The 18990-nt window shown below is 37.8% G+C and overlaps 1 protein-coding gene across 5 annotated transcripts in view; it reads right to left on the bottom strand.

Moving 5' to 3' along the window:
* Nucleotides 1-18990, bottom strand: part of KIF2A (kinesin family member 2A) — a 71771-nt gene that overhangs the window by 30331 nt on the left and 22450 nt on the right. For 4 of the 5 annotated variants that reach the window (XM_081320250.1, XM_081320246.1, XM_081320248.1 and 1 more), the window contains exons 4-8: nucleotides 17275-17329; nucleotides 14273-14395; nucleotides 11753-11853; nucleotides 8392-8487; nucleotides 7430-7484 (exon numbers count right to left, since the gene is read on the bottom strand). In XM_081320250.1, coding sequence (XP_081176376.1) covers nucleotides 7430-7484; nucleotides 8392-8487; nucleotides 11753-11853; nucleotides 14273-14395; nucleotides 17275-17329 — 430 coding nt within the window. The remainder of the gene's footprint in view (nucleotides 1-7429; nucleotides 7485-8391; nucleotides 8488-11752; nucleotides 11854-14272; nucleotides 14396-17274; nucleotides 17330-18990) is intronic. The other variant, XM_081320247.1, reaches the window with a different exon arrangement.

The raw sequence follows: 18990 nt of genomic DNA, 5'->3' as shown, positions 1-18990 counted from the left end.
TGCCTTAACTACCACATCAAACTGGTCTTTATGCCTTTTGAGCAGTGTAATCTTTAAAACATTATCAGTCACAGGAATGAAGGCAAATATATCCTACATTATCAGACATAGTTCAATTTAATCCTGATCCATTTATAATGCAATATTCTAAAAAGTGTGTTTAACAATCTATGAATCAGTAACATATTTCAGAAAATGAAAACTATCCCTCATGATTTTATCAAAATCTAGTGCTGTACAATTCTTAACACCAATTGTTAACTGTATGAAATGTCTGGCTCAGCAAAAACATGGAAAAAGCCCAGTGTACCAAAAGAAATGCAAACAAAAGATGCTTTGTACCATCAAATACATTCATATATCCTTTTTCTGTGGGAAGATATTGCTCTAGGCATAAAAGTAAACACACTGAAGGTTCTTTCATACAAAATACATTGTTTTACAATAAATATTCCAACTATGCTCTTTTGATATTATATGAAATTGAAGCAACTGGTTTAGTTTCAAATGATGTATATGTGTTCAGTTTTTTATTACAGTTACTAAACAATAAAACTAATTCTAGTGGTCAATATTTGCAAATTAAGTACACAGGAATATCACCAAAGGAAATAGCTAATGGTAAGGAAAACCTTGCTCTTTAAATTTTTTAAAAATAAAATAAAATTTAAAATAAATAAATAAAATTTAAAAATTATAAAATCTACAGCTTTTACTAATGGTTTTTAGTGAATTTATCTAGAGCAACATTCTCTAGAATGTTTAGAATAATTTCATTAAATGTTGCATGCCAAACATTGAAAGCATATGTTAATATTTGCTAAAAGAACCATTTACAATTTATATAGCCACTCAATTAACACTGTCATTTTATTTAACATTTTTAAACACCCACTATCCACTCAAGAAAAATCTGATGATTGGAGACAAATGGTCTTGCAGATAACCTGGACCTGTACAATGTAGATTTATAGATAATAATTATTTATTATTTGTAGATAATAAAGGTCCAGTCTAGCACAATACCAACAAAGAAGAAAAATAACAGCTCTCAAAAGAAACCAGCATGGCTATATAAAGAACTCTCTGATAAATTGAAAGATAAAAAGGACAAGTATAAGAAGTAGAAAGAGGGGTACATAACTAAGGCAGAATATCAGCAAATAGTCCGTGCCTGCAAAGATGAATTGAGGGAATCTAAGGCTCAAAATGAACTAAGGCTTGCGACCAAAGTCAAAAATAACAAAAAAAGCTTCTTTCAACATATAAAAAACAAGAAAAAGGTTAAGGAAATGATTGGTCCATTAGTGGGGGAAAGTGGCAAGAAGGTGACAAGCAACAGGGAGAAAGCAGAACTATTTAACTCGTTTTTTGCATCTGTCTTTACACAAAGAGAAAAAACAGTCCAACCTACCAAAACCAGTGCCATAAAAAACAGAATAGAAACGCAAGTTAAGATAGGCAAGAAAATGGTAAGTGAGCACCTGTCCAGCCTAGACGAGTTCAAATCACCAGGACCAGATGGATTATACCCCAAAGTTCTCAAGGAACTGGCAGACATGATCTCAGAACCACTGAACTATATTTTTCAAAGATCCTGGAGCACTGGGGAACTACCAGAGGACTGGAAGAGAGCTGATGTAGTTCCCATCTTCAAAAAGGGGAAAAAATAGATCCAGGAAACTACAGACCTATCAGCCTGACCTCAATACCTGGGAAGATTCTGGAAAAGATAATCAAACAACAAATCAGCGAACACCTTGATGCGAACAAAGTCATCACTAAAAGTCAATATGGGTTTGTCAAAAACAGATCATGCCAGACAAATCTTATTGCATTCTTTGACCAAGTGACAAAATTAGTGGACCAGAAGAATGCTGTAGATATAATTTACTTGGACTTCAGTAAGGCATTTGATAAAGTAGATCACAACCTACTACTTGATAAGATAGAAAAATGTGGGTTAGACAGCATCACCACCAGATGGATTCGTAGCTGGCTGACAGGGCATACTCAGCGTGTGGTCCTCAATGGAACTGCATCTACATGGAAGGAAGTGTGTAGTGGGGTGCCCCAGGGCTCTGTTCTGGGCCCAGTGCTCTTCAACATCTTCATCAATGATTTGGATGAGGGGATAGATGGGGAACTCATCAAATTTGCAGACAACACCAAGCTGGCAGGAATAGCCAACACTACAGAATATAGGCTTAAAATACAGGAGGATCTGGACAGACTGGAACACTGGGCGCTATCTAACAAAATGAAATTCAATGGTGAAAAAAGTAAGGTTCTACATTTAGGCAGGAAAAATCAAATGCACAGGTATAGTATAGGTGGTACCTTGCTCAATAGTAGTAACTGTGAGAGGGATCTCGGAGTCCTAGTAGACAATCACTTCAATATGAGCCAGCAGTGTGCTGCAGCTGCCAAAAAAAGCCAGTGCTAGGCTGCATTAACAGAGGGATAGAATCAAGATCACGTGAAGTACTAATACCACTTTACAATGCCTTGGTAAGGCCACACGTAGAATACTACATCCAGTTTTGGTCACCACGATGTAAAAAAGATGTCGAGACTCTAGAAAGGGTACAGAGAAGAGCAACAAAGATGATTGGGGGACTGGAGGCTAAAACATATAGGGAACGGTTGCTGGAATTGGGTATGTGTAGTTTAACGAAGAGAAGGCTGAGGGGTGACATGATAGCAGTGTTCCAATATCTCAGGGGCTGCCACAAAGAAGAGGGAGTCAAGCTATTCTCCAAAGCACCCGAAGGCAGGACAAGAAGCAACGGATAGAAACTAATCAAGGAGAGAAGCAACCTAGAACTAAGGAGAAACTTCCTGACAGTCAGAACAATTAATCAGTGGAACAACCTGCCTCCAGAAGTGGTGAATGCTCCAACACTGGAAGTTTTTAAGAAGAGACTGGACAGAAATTTGCCTGAAATGGTATAGGGTTTCCTGCCCTAGCAGGGGGTTGGACTAGATGACCTCCAAGGTACCTTCCAACTTTAATAATAATAATAATAATAATAATAATAATAATAATAATAATAATAATAATAATAATAATAATAATAATAATAATAATAATAATAATAATAATAATAATAAATGCCTTAAATTGTACCCAGAACCCCACTAGGAACCAGTGCTATCTTTCTATTCTGTTAAAAGTTTTTATCTTTTCATTTTGTTTCTTCCTCACTGGGCTTAATTCTAAATTTCTTCCAAACATTTACTCCATGGCTTGAACAATTTTCATACCCGTTTTGAGTGACAAAAATAAACACTTCTCAGTCTCCAGTTTTTTCAGTTGCTGCTTTCACTGTTGTCTTTTCTTATAAGGGGAATTTATCTTTCAATTTGCTCTTTATTCATCTCCTGGGCTTTGGCTCAGTTTATTGAGCTTTTTTTCTCGCAGGCAGCCATTTTGTCTTCCCTTCTTCTCACCTCCTGCCCAGCATTGCAGTTTGATTGGCAACTGGGTCATCCTGATGATGGGGGAGCACCAAGAAGGGAGGGAGAGGGAAGAAGAAGCATAGGTGCATATCACCTGCTCAGGCAGTTTGTCCTCTACAGGGCCACACTCCAAAAATAGGTAGTGGCAGGACAAAAACTAAGATAAAATTAGTTGAACTAATGACTACTAATTAAAATCATAGTAAAAAAAGATATCCCGTTTGAAAAATTGGTCCATCTGCTGATACACACACTATTTTTTCAGAGACAAAATTATAACCCATCCCATATATCACATACAAATATAGGGAGAATGAAAGAGTGAGAAACTGATGTAAGTAAGCAGAAGACAGATATTCATATCCCATTGACTTCATGAGCATAAGCATAAGAAAAATTCTGTCAAGTCAGTGTTGACTCTTAAAACCACATAAATATATCTTCTTCCGGATGATCTGTCCCCAAACAGGCTCTTCCAGTTTTCCAACTGCGTAGCCATCATTGCTGTAATTATGCCCATCCACCTTGCTCCTGGCTGCCCTCCTCCTTTTTTCCTTCCACATTTTCCAAAATTATGGACTTCTCAGGAGAGCCAAGTCTGTGTATAACATATCAAAATATGATAATTGGACTCTAGTCATTTGTGCCTCAAGTGTTAATTTGTTTTATGATCTATTTGTGTTTTCATGGCTATCCATAGCGTTCTTGAAGACTTCTCCAACATCAACATTCAAAAGTATTGATACCTTTTCTATACTGTTTCTTCAAGGTCTAATGTTCACTTTCATAAAGTGCCAAGGGAAAAACATTGCTTGTACAATTCTGATATTGTTGGTACAGACAGGTTATATCATACAAGTATCTTTTCCAAGAATTCAATGCTACATTGCCCTCCAAGTAAACTTCTTGACTGCTAGTTCCTTTACTCTTTACTGTTGATTAGTTTGAGGAAGTGAAACTGGGATTTTTGTCTGCTGTTTGGGGAAAAACAGTTGCAGCCAAACAAAAACAGTTCTCACCCTACTTCTCTAAGAGTTAGTACAGCTCATGCTTCTGCCCAAAGAACTGTAAAGGTTTACAGCTCCCAAAACCTGAGAGATGGGCTCATACATTAATTCATTCATTCACTCATAAGTTTACTTACAAGCATCTGCCCTGGTGTTCCAGCTGCCTGGCTAAATGAACTACACCATGGCATTTTCAAGGATGTGCCAACTTCCAGAGGCAGCCTCAATCCACCCAGGCCCTTAAGCTTACAAAAGACAAAGTGTATGTGGGCGTGTAGAACAAAAAGAGTTTTAAAAAATAGCAAGCAGACAGGGAAGCAGGAGGCGACCTTTGGAGATTGACAATAATTAGCAGTGAGGCAAAAGAGCTATCAAGCAAGCTACAGAACCACAAGCTATGGTAAATAGCATATCCTGGTGAGATTCCTGCCTGTAGGAGCTCAGCTGGAGTGCTTAAAAGCAACATATCTTTTACTGGGTAAAATATAAGTGTGGTTTATTAATGTTTTCTCCCATAGTGTGAAATGATGGCTCTTGCTATTGTAACTGAATTTATCATTTACCTCTAGTATCTTCCTATATTACATTGTGTGCACAATTATTAGGCAAATGAGTATTTTGACCATATCATTTTCATGCATATTTTCCACCTCCAAGCTGTATAAACTTGAATGTTTAGTGGATATAAGCATATCAAATGATTTGTGTTTGTGTAATGAGGGAGGGTATGGCCTAAGGAGATCAACACCCTATATCAAGTTTTGTATAATTATTAGGCAGCTTCTTTTCCTCACACAAAATGGGCTAAAAAGAGATTTAACTGACTCTGAAAAGTCAAAAATTGTAAAAAAAAGTCTTTCAGAAGATTTGCTAAGATATTGGGGCATGATCATAGAACCATAAAATATTTTGTTGCAAATAAGTTAGCAGGGTCCCAAGAAACATGCTGAGAAAAAAAGACACATATTAACTGCCAAAGATTTGAGAAGAATCAAAAGTGAAGCTACCAGGAACCCATTATCCTCCAGTACAGTCATATTCCATAACTACAACCTATCTGGAATGCCCAGAAGTACAAGGTCAGAGACATGGCCAAGGTAATAAGGAAGGCTGAAACGCGACCACCACTGAACAAGACACATAAGTTGAAATGGCAAGACTGGGCCAAGAAATATCTGAAGACAGATTTTTGAAAGGTTTTATGGACTAATGAGATGAGTGACTCTTGATGGATCAGATGGATGGGTCTGTGGCTGGATCGGTAACGGTCACAGAGCTCCACTTTGACTTAGACGCCAGCAAAATGGAAGTGGGGCATGGGCTAGTATTATTAAAAATGAACTAATTGGACCTTTTGGGGTTGAAGATGGACTCAAAATCAACTCCAAACCTATTGCCCATTTTTAGAAGACCTTTTTTCAAGCAGTGGTATAGGAAAAAGTCTGCATCTTTGAAGAAGACTATGATTTGTATCCAGGCCAATGCTCTATCGCATGCATCAAAGTACTCCATTGCGTGGCTAGCCAGTAAAGACCTTAAAAGATAAAAGAATAATGACATGGCCCCCTTCTTCACATGACCAAAACCCTATTGAAAACTTATGGGTCCTTCTTAAACGGGAAATTTATGATGAAGTAATACAGTACATCTCTCTGAACAGTGTCTGAGAGGCTGTGGTTGCTGCTGTACAAAATGTTGATCATCAACAGATCAAGAAACTGACAGACTCCATGAATGGAAGGCTTATGATTGTTATAGAAAAGAAAGGTGGCTGTATTAATCACTGATTTTTGTGTGTGTGTGAAATGTCAGAAATGTTTATTTGTACATTTTGAGTTGTTTATTATTCTCACTTTAACAGATGCAAATAAATGAGTGAGATGGGCAAATTTTTCTTTTTCATTTAATTGCATGATAATTCCACACACTAATAGTTGCCCAATAACTGTGCATACATAGCTATTCTCCTAAGAAAGCCAAAACCTCACTTTTACTCTTAAATATTCAGATTTGAGGTTTATTAACATTTTGGATTGACCGAGAGCACTGTAGTTGTTCAATAAGAAAATTAATCCTTCAAAATACAACTTGCCTACTAATTGTGTACACAGTGTACTGCTGCCCAATGGACAGACCAAAGTTCTAAGTATATTTTCCTGGCAAAATAGCTATTGAACTCTGTACAACTTGCTACAGAATAAGCATTTCTATATTTAACCAATAAAAGTTTCCTAAACCCAGTCCAAAATCCTTCAAAAGCACAGCCCGTTAACTTGTTCATACATACACATTCCAGAACTGAAAAACAAGCAAAATGTATTCTCTATTATTAGTAGCTTAAATTCAAAAGTTTCAGGTATAGTAAATACAATTTTAGTTTGTCATCTATTTTGATTACAATTTTCAAGTGTTAATAAAAACAAGTTTTCTTATAAGGCTATTAATAAATTTATTTTCCCTCCCACCTTCAAATTTCTCCTTTCTTTAAAACATTTTTTCATTTCACAATATAAACAATTCCAAAATAGTTTCCATTTTCTAATACCATAATTCAGCTTTTCTACAGATTACAGCTTGAGCTATCCCATCATTTATCTCAGAACTAGATATGTCCTTTCTCGTTCTAGTATGGTGGTCAAATAAAAAAAAAGTCTAGTTACCAGTCTCAGATTTCAAATGTATATTTTCATTAACTTTAAAAAATTGAGCAAATGCATTTCTATGGCTACAATTATTACATTCTGTTTCTATAAAATTTTGATTACCTGATCTCTAAACTAATTTTAACTATTTAACTTCAAAAAGGCTGGGTTTTAACAAGAAACTTAAAATGTAACAACTTAAAACTTATTTACACATTCTAAAATCAAGTTCAGCTGTGTATATGGATTCAAAATTATACACATTTGAAAACTATCCTATGATCCCACTTAAAATCTGTATGTTAAAATGAGCCATACCTTTTTTATTGAGTGGTCGTTTTCGAACACATACACATATCCTGTGCTCATCAATCTTTTTGTTTTACAAAAAAAGAAACAAAGTGGAAATGAAATGAGTAAGTCAAAATTGTACCTGAAATTAAAACTCAAAGAGAAAGATATTCAAGCAATTGTATATAAGGTTATATAATTGTCTACTTTTAAAAATACTGATGAGCTAAAAGTCATTGTTATGTATACATAACATTCCACAGTGAAATATGTTTAAATTAGTTACAGGTTCCTATAGGTTTTCAAGGTAAAACACTCCATGTAGTTTAGGCTAATTCTTTTGGACAATTTGAATACCTCATCCAACAAGGGTGAATGAGTGACATATTTTATTATTCATATTGCTGTAAAAACTACAACTCCAAAACAAAGATGTGGTAAGTTTTATCTCTAATACAAAAATATTTCTTAAGAGACACATAATTTTATATTCTCTATTTAATTATCCTAATCTCAAATGTACATTGAAGTTCTTCTGTAAGCATAGGTTCCCATGGCTGAGATTTGCCAATTCCCCCCTCATAGCAGGTAACACCAATGAGACACAAAAATATCTTTAAGTAATATCTGAATTGGTTCCTAAACCTAGATGTGAATTGAAGGAAGGTGAAACTTTCTAATAACCTAAGCGTAAAGTTAATTTCAGAGTTAAGGGCAAAACATTACTGCAAAGTTTTCTTAAAGAAGTTACAGGTAATTGAAGAAAACTCTCAAATAGTAAAAAATAAATAACGTGAATTATCTCTTTGAAATGAAGTCTAAAAGTTTATTAAGTTTCAGTTCTCAGATTTGTTAGGAAAGAAATCACTAAAAGTGAACATTTGTTTAAATACTATTCCAATTTCACAACTTATTCCCTGTTGACCATATGTTATTATTCAAAATGTATGTGAAACCTCTTTTAATGATTACATATTAACAAAACTTACAGGATCTGCAGTTGTTAGTGGTCTATAATCCAAACTTCCTCTGAAATCTCTGATCATACACATGATTTCATAATTTGGGTTTGTGGCATCTACATCCTAAGAGGAAAAAAAAATATTACTAAAAGCATATTGTTCATGCCACTGTAAGACATAATTATGATAAATATTACAAGAGAATCCTGGAGATAATAGGCTTGTAAATATCCATTTTTCTTCTCAAATTTATATTAGATCCAATTCACAATTCAAATATATGTTTAATGAAAAATGAACAAACTTTTGGTGCCTGTTGAAATGAACATTTTTGGCAGTAGATGGGGTAACGATGCAAGTGGATAGCTCCATGTTGTGCATATGGTTAGCTATTATTACTCTGGAAAGAATTGTAGGAGTAATAAAATTTATTGTTCAGGCTTTATTTTTATTTATATTATTTATATATTCATTCATTCAGTCACCACATTTTTACAACATCTATCCCACTTCATGTGTGCTACCTGCTATAACACATGCCAGCAAAACATGGGCACTAACCTCACTATCAATATGAAAGCTATGAATGGCACAAAGAGCCATGGAAAGATACATGCTCGGCATCACAAGACAAGATAAAAAGACCTGCACACAGATTAGAGAACAAACAAAAATATACAATGCCATCAAAAGAGTAAAAGAATTAAAATGGAAATGGGCTGGTCAGGTGGACGAAGGGAGTCATAGAATGGATTCCAGTTGATAAAAAGTGTCCACAAAAGAGACAACATCAGCAAGTATTGCTGGCCCAACTGGCAAAGGAAAGCTCAAGACTGTATTGGGTGGAAACATGGAGGCCTTCATCCTGCAGCGGACAGACAATGGCTAGAATGAAGATGATTCCACCTAAGTGATTCTGGCAAAACTACCCTAAGCAGCATACATTCCAATGTACTAAAATGGTTAGAATGTAGTACCATAAGCATAACATAACAATATACATTTCATATGATATATTTCATCTCACACTGAGGAACAATCATATCCCAAAAAAATGATTATTCTTTGTGAGAGTGAGGAAACCCCTACTCTCAACTCAGATCCCCAAAGTTTCCTGGAAAAGGCAAATTACAGCGGCTTTATTAAATAGCAACTATGCCAGATTAGGTATTGACAATACTGGGGAAATGAGAAATGCTGTTTTTCATAAAAAAGTGCTAGTGACCAAAAAGCTTTGACTTCATGAACCTGATGGTTATGTAACATTTCATCACCCACATCCAATTATTTGGTTGCACATTTTGAAAGTAGTGAAATGAAGGAATGATTATGGATCTTCAGATCAAACAAGCATCTGAAATATTGCTATTTATTTTATTACACTGTAAACTTTTAAAGCCTCTAAACCAGGGCTTCCTAAACCTGAGTAAGTTATCTAAAATTGGGTATAAGTGGCTTTTCTTTGGATAATAACACATAAACATATTACCCAAACACACAGGGATATTTAAATTGCCTTAAAATGTTTTACCCACATTGGGTAAAAATGAATTTCTCATAAGTGGTTTGGGTAATGAAGCAAAATGTTTGGGAAGCATTGCTCTAAATCAGCAGCCCCCAGGCTTTTGGGCACCAGGGACCAGTTCCCTGGACCAGAGGGGGCGTGGTTTTGTGTGCTGCCTGCATCTGGCGAATGGGGCTTCACTTGTTTGCACTGCCCGGTTCCTAGCATGCCACAATCCAGTGTTGGTCCACGGACTGGAGGTTGGGGACCCCTGCTCTAAACAGTTAATAAAACTATACAGCAATAATTAAAATTTAAAGTATAAAAGTCATCAACATTAAAACCCTGAGTTTATATCATAAAGACTTTCCAAAAACCAGACAAGGAAGTTTTGAATTCAACTCCCAAAGAATCAATCACTTCACTGCATTATGGGATATGGGCAACAATAAAAATATGTGGTCTGCAAATAACCCTCTTTATCAGACTATCTTGAGATCCTGGCTTGGATCGAATGACAGGAGCATGCTAAAGCTCATCTTGGCTACAACTGCAAGATTATTAGCATTTATTTTTTATTAGAATGATCAACGGTGTCATCATTATGGTCAGGGAAAATAGTGCATGTGGCTTGGATTGGACTAAGCCTGATGACCTTTCCTATTCCTTCTTCATTTTAATAAAAAGCTTTATAAAAAAAAGTCACGGTGAACAACAAAAGTCATTATCTTCACTATCAACCCATACAATGATGACCACAGTAAATGGAAAAAGAATAAAATGTTTAAAACTATGATTTAACAGTGAAATGACAGCAAGAAAACAACTATGTTGAATTTCTGTACAACTAACAGAAAGGGGAAGGCTATAATAGATCTGAACAAAGAATACATGCTGGGAAGATTTAATTATCGGGGTGGAACCTCCAACTAGGCTGGAGGGAGGTGTTAAGAGAGGGCCTGGCTTAGAGTCCTTGCACTGCAGGAAGTTGCAAGCCTGACCTCCCCCACAATCCCTAAAGCCTTATCTGACCAATCCCAAAGGAATGCGTTCAGCCTGGTGAGATTCTTATATCATGGCTGACTAATAATGAAACTTCTGCTTGAGATTGTTCGTGAATGGTTCTGGATGCTTGTGTCTGACAATTATGAAAGAATTAAGGGCTTGTACATATTAGTATGAATAGGTGTAATCTAGGATGATATAGATCAGGGGTCTACAAACTTGGCCCTTTTATGACTTGTGGACTTCAACTCCCAGAATTCCTCAGCCAGGCACGCTGGCTGAGGAATTCTGGGAGTTGAAGTCCACAAGTCATAAAAGGGCCAAGTTTGAAGTCCCCTGATATAGATGCATATTGAACTAGCAATCCATGGGTGATTGATAGTTGTATATTATTCTCTAATTAATGATCATTACAGAAATTTATAATCAATGGGAAAGCTTTATGAAAAAATGTCTTAATATTCTGAATGAATAAGATCCACATTATTCTGCTAAGGGAGATAAGGGATGGGTGAGGACCATTAAGTAATTTAAGAATGGTATGACTAGTATCATAATTACTGATAAAAACTGAGAAATTAATGAAGCTTATGAGAGTGAATGCGGGACAGACTGTTTTATGGTAGTCAAAACTGATCTAATAAAATATAGCCATAGAAGGATGGCAAGAAGGTAAGTACGACTCTTGCATTAAGATGCATTGTAAAATAGATTAATCTCCCAATTAGGGGAATGGAAAATGATGTGAAAAAGAGAATATGGAAGCTGCTTGGAACAGAATAAAAAGATTCTGAAGAGGATTCAATTCAAAGCATTGTTTTAAATGGTTAGAAAAATATGAACTGTACACAGAAGTACTATTAATGAAAAAATTAAAACCTGTGCTCGTTTCTCTCTAATTTCCTGTTGCTGTAATCTTCGTTTTTCACGCTTTTCTTGCAATTTTTCAACTTCTTTCACACAATTTGATTTTCTACGTGCTTAAAAAAGAAAGACAACTTTTGTCATACAATGTATTTCAAGTGTTCTAATTAGTAAGGCTGAGAACTGTCCATGTTAATTTAATCCAATATCAATGGGTTTAAAAATTCCAAATATATAACCATCTTCTAAATAACCATTTTGAGTTGCGGGAGATGGTATGAAGAAATTGCTAGAGAGCTTGACAATGTATTGTTCACATAGCCGGCCTGTAATATAATCTGGTTGCTACTGAGCTGCACCATAGTTTGTACACCACCTGCAAATTAGCAAATTCTGCTGGCTGCTCTCTCAGCAACAGAACTTTAATATAGGCCAGAGAGGGTTTTTTAACCAATCCTGGCTGAAAATAATCCTTCAACCAATGCTTTTTTAACAGTCCCACCCTCTTCCCTTATTTTGTAATGTTAAGCAGTTATCTTATCATGGGCATGTTACATAATAGTTAACAAATACATCATAAATTTTTATTTGCAAATCTGTTGGCCTAGCTAAGGAACAGGGGACTCTCCAGTGAAATGTTTCAATACTTATTTTATACTGTTTTTGTCATAATCATTCTTGCTGGTCCTGGAGGAACAAGAGAAGATAGCATGACTGCTTAACAAGGAGAGCAGAGCCCCCCACTTCCCACAAGGAAGACTACCGTATATACTTGAGTATAAGCCGACTCGAGTATAAGCCGAGACCCCCAATTTCACCCCCAAAAACTGGGAAAAGTTGTTGACTCGAGTATAAGCCGATCCGCCGTTCTGCATGCCTCGGAGGCTGGATCCGCGCTCTGCAAGCCTCTGGGATCCTGGGAGGCCTAATGCAAGCACCAGCCCGCCTGCCTCAGGTCTCCCCCACCCCCAGATACTGGGCTTCAGCACAGCTGGCTGTCTTGCCAAAGAGAAACATCTGGGAAGGAAAACCCTGTCTTACCTCTTTCCCAATTCTGCCTCTGCCCTTCCTCCTACCAAGGTGTTCTGGGACTAGTTCCCTAGCCTTTTGGAGCTTTTGGTGTTCGCCCATCAGCTGTCTACGGGGAGGCAACAAAGCTGCCTCTCTAGGCTTTGAGAAAAGGCCCCTTGCACAAAAGGCAGCTTCAGGACGAGCTTCCAAAAACCCTTTCCTTCCTTAACGCCCTCCCCACCTTCCCCCAGAAAGCCATATTTCTTTTTTTTATTGAAAATTTTTATTGAAGTTACAATATTATCCCCTCCCCAACCCACCCCAGAACCCCTCCCCCTCCCCCATATTTCTTCAATAACAAAAACATAAAAAGCTGGTTGGGATGTACTCGCTGATTTCCCCCCCCCCTTTTTTTTAGATGCTAAAACTAAACTCTCCCTCTGCCTTCCAACCAATATCCCTTTTTAAAATCTTACCTTGGCTCCAGATGGAAGAGTAGAGGAACTAAGCTAGTAAGGAGAGAATTTTTTTCTGCAACTTTTTACTCCTGAAGTAGTAGTAGTAGTAATAGTAGTAGTAGGAATAATAATAATAAATCCCTAAAAGTTGTGCCAGAAAATGGAGGACGCTGGGTCTTTGCAAGTTTTAGCTGTCTGTCAGACTGCCTGAAAAGGGCGGCCTTCAGGCAGCCAGGCAGACAGCTAAAGCTTGCAAAGACCCAGCGTCCTCCATTTTCTGGCATAACCTTCGGAGATTACTTTAAAAAAAAACAACAAAAAAAACCTTCAGAGGAAAAACAGCTGCAGAAACATTTTGTCTCCTTGCTGGCTTGGTTCATCTACTCTTCAGCCAGGAGGGAGTCCAAGGCCTAGAGAAGGAGAGCTTTGCAGCATCCCTATGGACAGCTGATGGGCAGACAGCTGAAAGAAGCAGGCAGGCAGGGCGCGGAGGAACGGAGACCTGCAGGTCTCGGACGGCGGTGGCTTGGGAGAGGTGCGCGCGATCCCGGAAGCACCAAAGCCTCGGCCGCGCACAAGTCCTCGGTAAGTTTTTTTGTTGACTGGAGTATAAGCCGAAGTGGAATTTTTCAGCCCAAAAAGTGGGCTGAAAAATTCGGCTTATACTCAAGTATATACGGTACTTGAATTCTCTTCTATTAAGACTACTTGACTTAGAGGTCTCACCTAAACGGCTAGTTCAGCTTGAAGGTAGCGTGTCTACCTGTTTTACCTAGGCCAGCAGGAAACGGAAAATGAAAAGTGACAACACGGAAACAGTCACTTACTAATACATGTTACTCTCTTGGTTTGTCCTAATATAAGATCTGGCTGATTTTAAAATCAGCTTGTTAGTTAGAACAGAATTTTTAGTCTATTCTTACAGGACTGTTGAAAAATAATCACAACGTATTACAAGATATAATAATGTTATAGTTAAATCTCTATTTAAGCATTATATAACCACCCAAGAGAGTCGACATGTAATGCCTAAAATAAATGAGTCCTTGATACATAGTTTACATACAAGGGGGTCCAAATTCCTTTTTTGCAGCTTGAACTGGAGATATATCTGAAACACTACCATTCTGTTGTGTAGATGACGACTGTTCAGGAAGCTGAGTAGGTCGTGCACGTGCAGAACCAATCACTGAAAAGATCAAAATAAAGTGTTTATAAAAAAGATTTACTAAGAACATGAGGCAACTGGAAAAGAAATAAGTGCAACTGTTTCATAATTCAGTGACTTGTTAATGATAATTATACAGCTTTATTAAATCTGATACTGTTTAAACATGAAGCAAATTATAGTTGAGAAAAATCAGCATACTTCTTGGCGACAAATTAAAACATAAGAATAGGTTACATAACAAATCAGTAGTTGAATTAATCTTTCACAAATGATTATCAATATTTATGTAAGAAGTAAAATTCATGTGTCACTCTGGCAGAACTGCATAAGAACTGTTAAGTTTCAGGGCCAGTAGACTTATTCTGGTGGATCTTCTTTTGTGACAATACGATCAACAAAAACAAATTACACAATATAACTTTAAAAAGTCATAGATAAGATGTAATGGTAGATTACTCATATGTTCCATAAGAACCAGTTAGGCTCCATTGTCTACATATTAGCTCAAGCATTACAGATTACAGAAGTCCCACACCTTATTCCAATAAAAATATTCATACCAGTAATGGGAGGTGATCAGCCAATGAAGCAGAGGAGTATTAATCCTCTGGTAGAGATGGGGGGAAATGCAAGAATCATAAGCAGAAATGTACTACATAAAAGTTTAATTCCAGACCTTCAGATCATCCCTCACTGAACCACTTGTGCTCCTGAAACTGTTCAAGATTTTTAAAAATAAATAAGTATTCATTGCTCAACTTATATTCTACTCCAATTATAACTGTTTCTGTGCAGCTTGCTTATCTCCTATTGTATAAAATATTTTTTTTTAAAAAAGCATAAAAATCAGCAAGTAACAAACAACTTACAATTGTATGCCAGAGAGAATATCCTAAGAGGGAGCAGCTGTTCCCAAGGCTTGCTAGAAAAGCCAGGTTTTAATGTTTTGCAGCCCAGTAAGCCTGGAGAGGCTGAATTGGGGAGGGGGGAAATCAATTGAAAAGACCTCCCTCTAAGGTCCTTGAAATGAAGAGGCTCCAAAGGAGCCTTATCTTATTTGACAGCAGACATAACCAAATGACAGCAGTCCCCAAGCCACACAGGTTTTAAAGATGATATCTAGCACCTTGAATTACATCTAGAAGCAAACTCGGGCTGTTTAAGTAATGATGTTATGCGGGGAAATTATGACAAACACACAGATACTCAAACTACTGCATTCTAAATTAACTCCACAGGCATCTATGGAGATTCTCAGTCATCCAGGTCATAAGTTATCCCAAAGATGCTTTTTCACGAGGCAACTGGACTTTCTTGTTTTTCTTTGAAGATGCTTCGCTTCTCATCCAAGAAGCTTCTTCATGAGAAGCGAAAGGTCTTCAAAGAAAAACAAAGAAGTCCAGTTGCCTCATGAAAAAGCATCTTTGGGAGCTGTACAGGTAGTGCTCAACTTGGACCCACAATTGAGTCAGGAATTTCAATAGTTGGGCAAAGTGATGTTAAGCAAGACATCATGTCACTACAGGATCAGATTTTCAGGATCTGAGCTATGTTTCTGCACCATGCCAGAGGAGTTCAGTTCCCCTTAGCCAGCAGTTCTTTATCCGACAAAATGAGAGGGAGTCTTTCAGCAGGTGGCAGTAGCCTGCAATCTTCCCTGTTGGCTTCTCCATTGATTTTCTGGGGAAACCTGCAGAGAAAATTACAATTGGCAATTGCATGATCGCAGAGTGCTTGGCAACCAGTTTTAAGTGCGAACAGGTTGCCAAGCTCCCAAATCCCATTTACATGACTGCAGGGGAGGCCATAATGTTTTATGGCAGCTAAAAGGGCTTTACGAGCCATAAAGCATCTTTTTCAAGGCTATTGTAACTTTGAACAGTTTTTAAATAAATAGTCATAAGTCGAGGACTACCTGTAGTTTCCAAGTGGTCTTCAAATGCAGGTAGTATACATTGCAACAGTCCAAACAAGAGGTAACCAATGCATGAGTGACTAAGTAGTGCCTTCTACTCAGAAAAGTCCAGAACTTAAGAGGGAATCACTCTGGAGTCAGATGGTTTCCTAAACCAAAATCACTCAATTTGGGATCTTGTCTAGCTTTATTCTGTGCATCCAGATCCTATAAACTTCTGACAATCAGGACAAGACTGCCTCATCTGTTTGACTAGGGGTGAAAATATAAAATTGGGTTACATCAGCATACTGATAACTGATCTCATATCAATAAATCAATCTCTAACATCCTTGTGTGCATGTTAAGTAGAAGTTGGGAAAACATCACTGAAATACCATAAGCCAGAAGTCTCAGCTCAAGTTCACCCCTTTACACCAACTGGAACCAGACCATCACTGCAATACAGTGCCAATCACTCCATGACCTCTGTCCAGGAAGGTACCAAAAACCAGCTAACTAACTATAATTATATTGGGATCTGTATTACTTGGAATGTATTACTTGGAACGGAAAATAAAATTCGCATGCAAAGTTTTACAGTGGGTTAGGATGCTGAGCTTGTCGATCGGAAGGTCGGCAGTTTGGCGGGTCAAATCCCGAGTGCCGTGTAACAGAGTGAGTGTCTGTTACTCGTCCCAGCTTCTGCCAACCTAGCAGTTCGAAAGCATGTAAAAAATGCAAGTAGAAAAATAGGGACCACTACGGTGGGAAGGTAACAGCGTTCCATGCGCCTTTGGCGTCTAGTCATGCCGGCCACATGACCATGGAGATGTCCTCGGACAAGCGCTGACTCTTCGGCTTTGAAACGGAGATGAGCACCGGCCCCTAGAGTCGGAAACGACTAGCATGCATGTGCGGGGGAACCTTTACCTTTACCTTTAAGGAAGATAGATTTTTTTTAACCTGGAATTAAATAAAAAAAATATGCAAACTAACTTACCTCTGTTGTCTCTAGCAGGAGCTTCAATTTTAGAAGGAGCCACAGTCCTTCGATTCTAGAGAAAGGACAGACATTCTGTAATTTATTATCCACATCCAAACAAACTTGTTGGGAGACTTGCAGCCCTTCAGCAGGTAAAAGGAATAGCAAGTCAGCAAAACTTATAAATTTTGGGAAGTCCCTAAACTATTCTCATAACCATCTACAAAAGAAGCTCTACGCTTCAGACAAATGCGTAACAGAATTGCAGAGATTGAATGTCAGTAAACGTAAAAATGAAGTATTTTCTAACTATAATCTCTTTCAGGGAGATGGGCAGTTCAGAAAAGTGAAAATTAAATAAACTATCCCATCCCAAATGTATCATATAATTACATGGGGATGACAACCAAATTATCAACACAATAATGAAGACTGTAGAGGTGAAATTCCATGTAAAAGTTATTAAAAATTAAAGACAAAATATACAGGTGAAACTCAAAAAATTAGAATATCGTGCAAAAGTTCATTTATTTCAGTAATGCAACTTAAAAGGGGAAACTAATATATGAGATAGACTCATTACATGCAAAGCAAGATAGTTCAAGCCGTGATTTGTCATAATTGTGATGATTATGGCGTACAGCTCAGGTTCGCGTCCCACCAGGCTCAAGGTTGACTCAGCCTTCCATCCTTCCGAGGTAGGTAAAATGAGGACCCAGATTGTTGGGGGCAATAAGCTGACTTTGTAATAATGCCGCTTGGGGGGCCCAAAAGCCCTAATAAGCAGGCATATACATAGAATGAAGGCTACTGCTAAACTTGTAAGCCGCCCTGAGTCTTCGGAGAAGGGCGGGATATAAATAGGATTAAAATAAATAAATAAAATAAATAAAACCCCAAATCCACAATCTCAGAAAATTAGAATATTACATGCAATCAATAAAACAAGGAGTGTAAACAGAACAATATCGGACCTCTGAAAAGTATAAGCATGCATGTGTACTCAGTACTTGGTTTGGGCTCCTTTTGCAGCAATTACTGCCTCAATGCGGCGTGGCATGGAAGCTATCAGCCTGTGGCACTGCTGAGGTGTTATGGAAGACCAGGATGCTTCAATAGCGGCCTTCAGCTCTTCTGCATTGTTCGGTCTCATGTCTCTCATCTTTCTCTTGGCAATGCCCCATAGATTCTCTATGGGGTTCAGGTCAGGCGAGTTTGCTGGCCGATCAAGCACAGTAATCCCACGGTCATTGAACCAGGTTTTGGTGCTTTTGGCAGTGTGGGAAGGTGCCAAGTCCTGCTGGAAAATGAAGTCAGCATCCCCATAAAGCTCGTCTGCAGAAGGAAGCATGAAGTGCTCCAAAATCTCCTGGTAGACGGCTGCGTTGACCCTGGACTTAATGAAGCACAGTGGACCAACACCAGCAGATGACATGGCTCCCCAAATCAACACAGACTGTGGAAACTTCACACTGGACTTCAAGCATCTTGCAGTGTGTGCCTCTCCATTCTTCCTCCAGACTCTGGGTCCTTGGTTTCCAAATGAGATGCAAAAGTTGCTCTCATCAGAAAAGAGGACTTTGGACCACTGAGCAACAGACCAGGTCTGTTTTTCTTTAGCCCAGGTAAGACGCTTCTGATGTTGTTTGTTGTTCAGGAGTGGCTTGACAAGAGGAATACATCATTTGAAGCCCATGTCCAGGATCCGTCTGTGTGTGGTGGCTCTTGATGCAC

This window comes from Vipera berus, assembly GCF_964194415.1.
Source record: "Vipera berus genome assembly, chromosome: 2".
In the NCBI taxonomy this organism is placed as follows: domain Eukaryota; kingdom Metazoa; phylum Chordata; class Lepidosauria; order Squamata; family Viperidae; genus Vipera; species Vipera berus.
The sequence above is the reverse complement of the archived record's forward strand: the minus strand, read 5'-3'. Positions and strand labels throughout refer to the sequence as shown.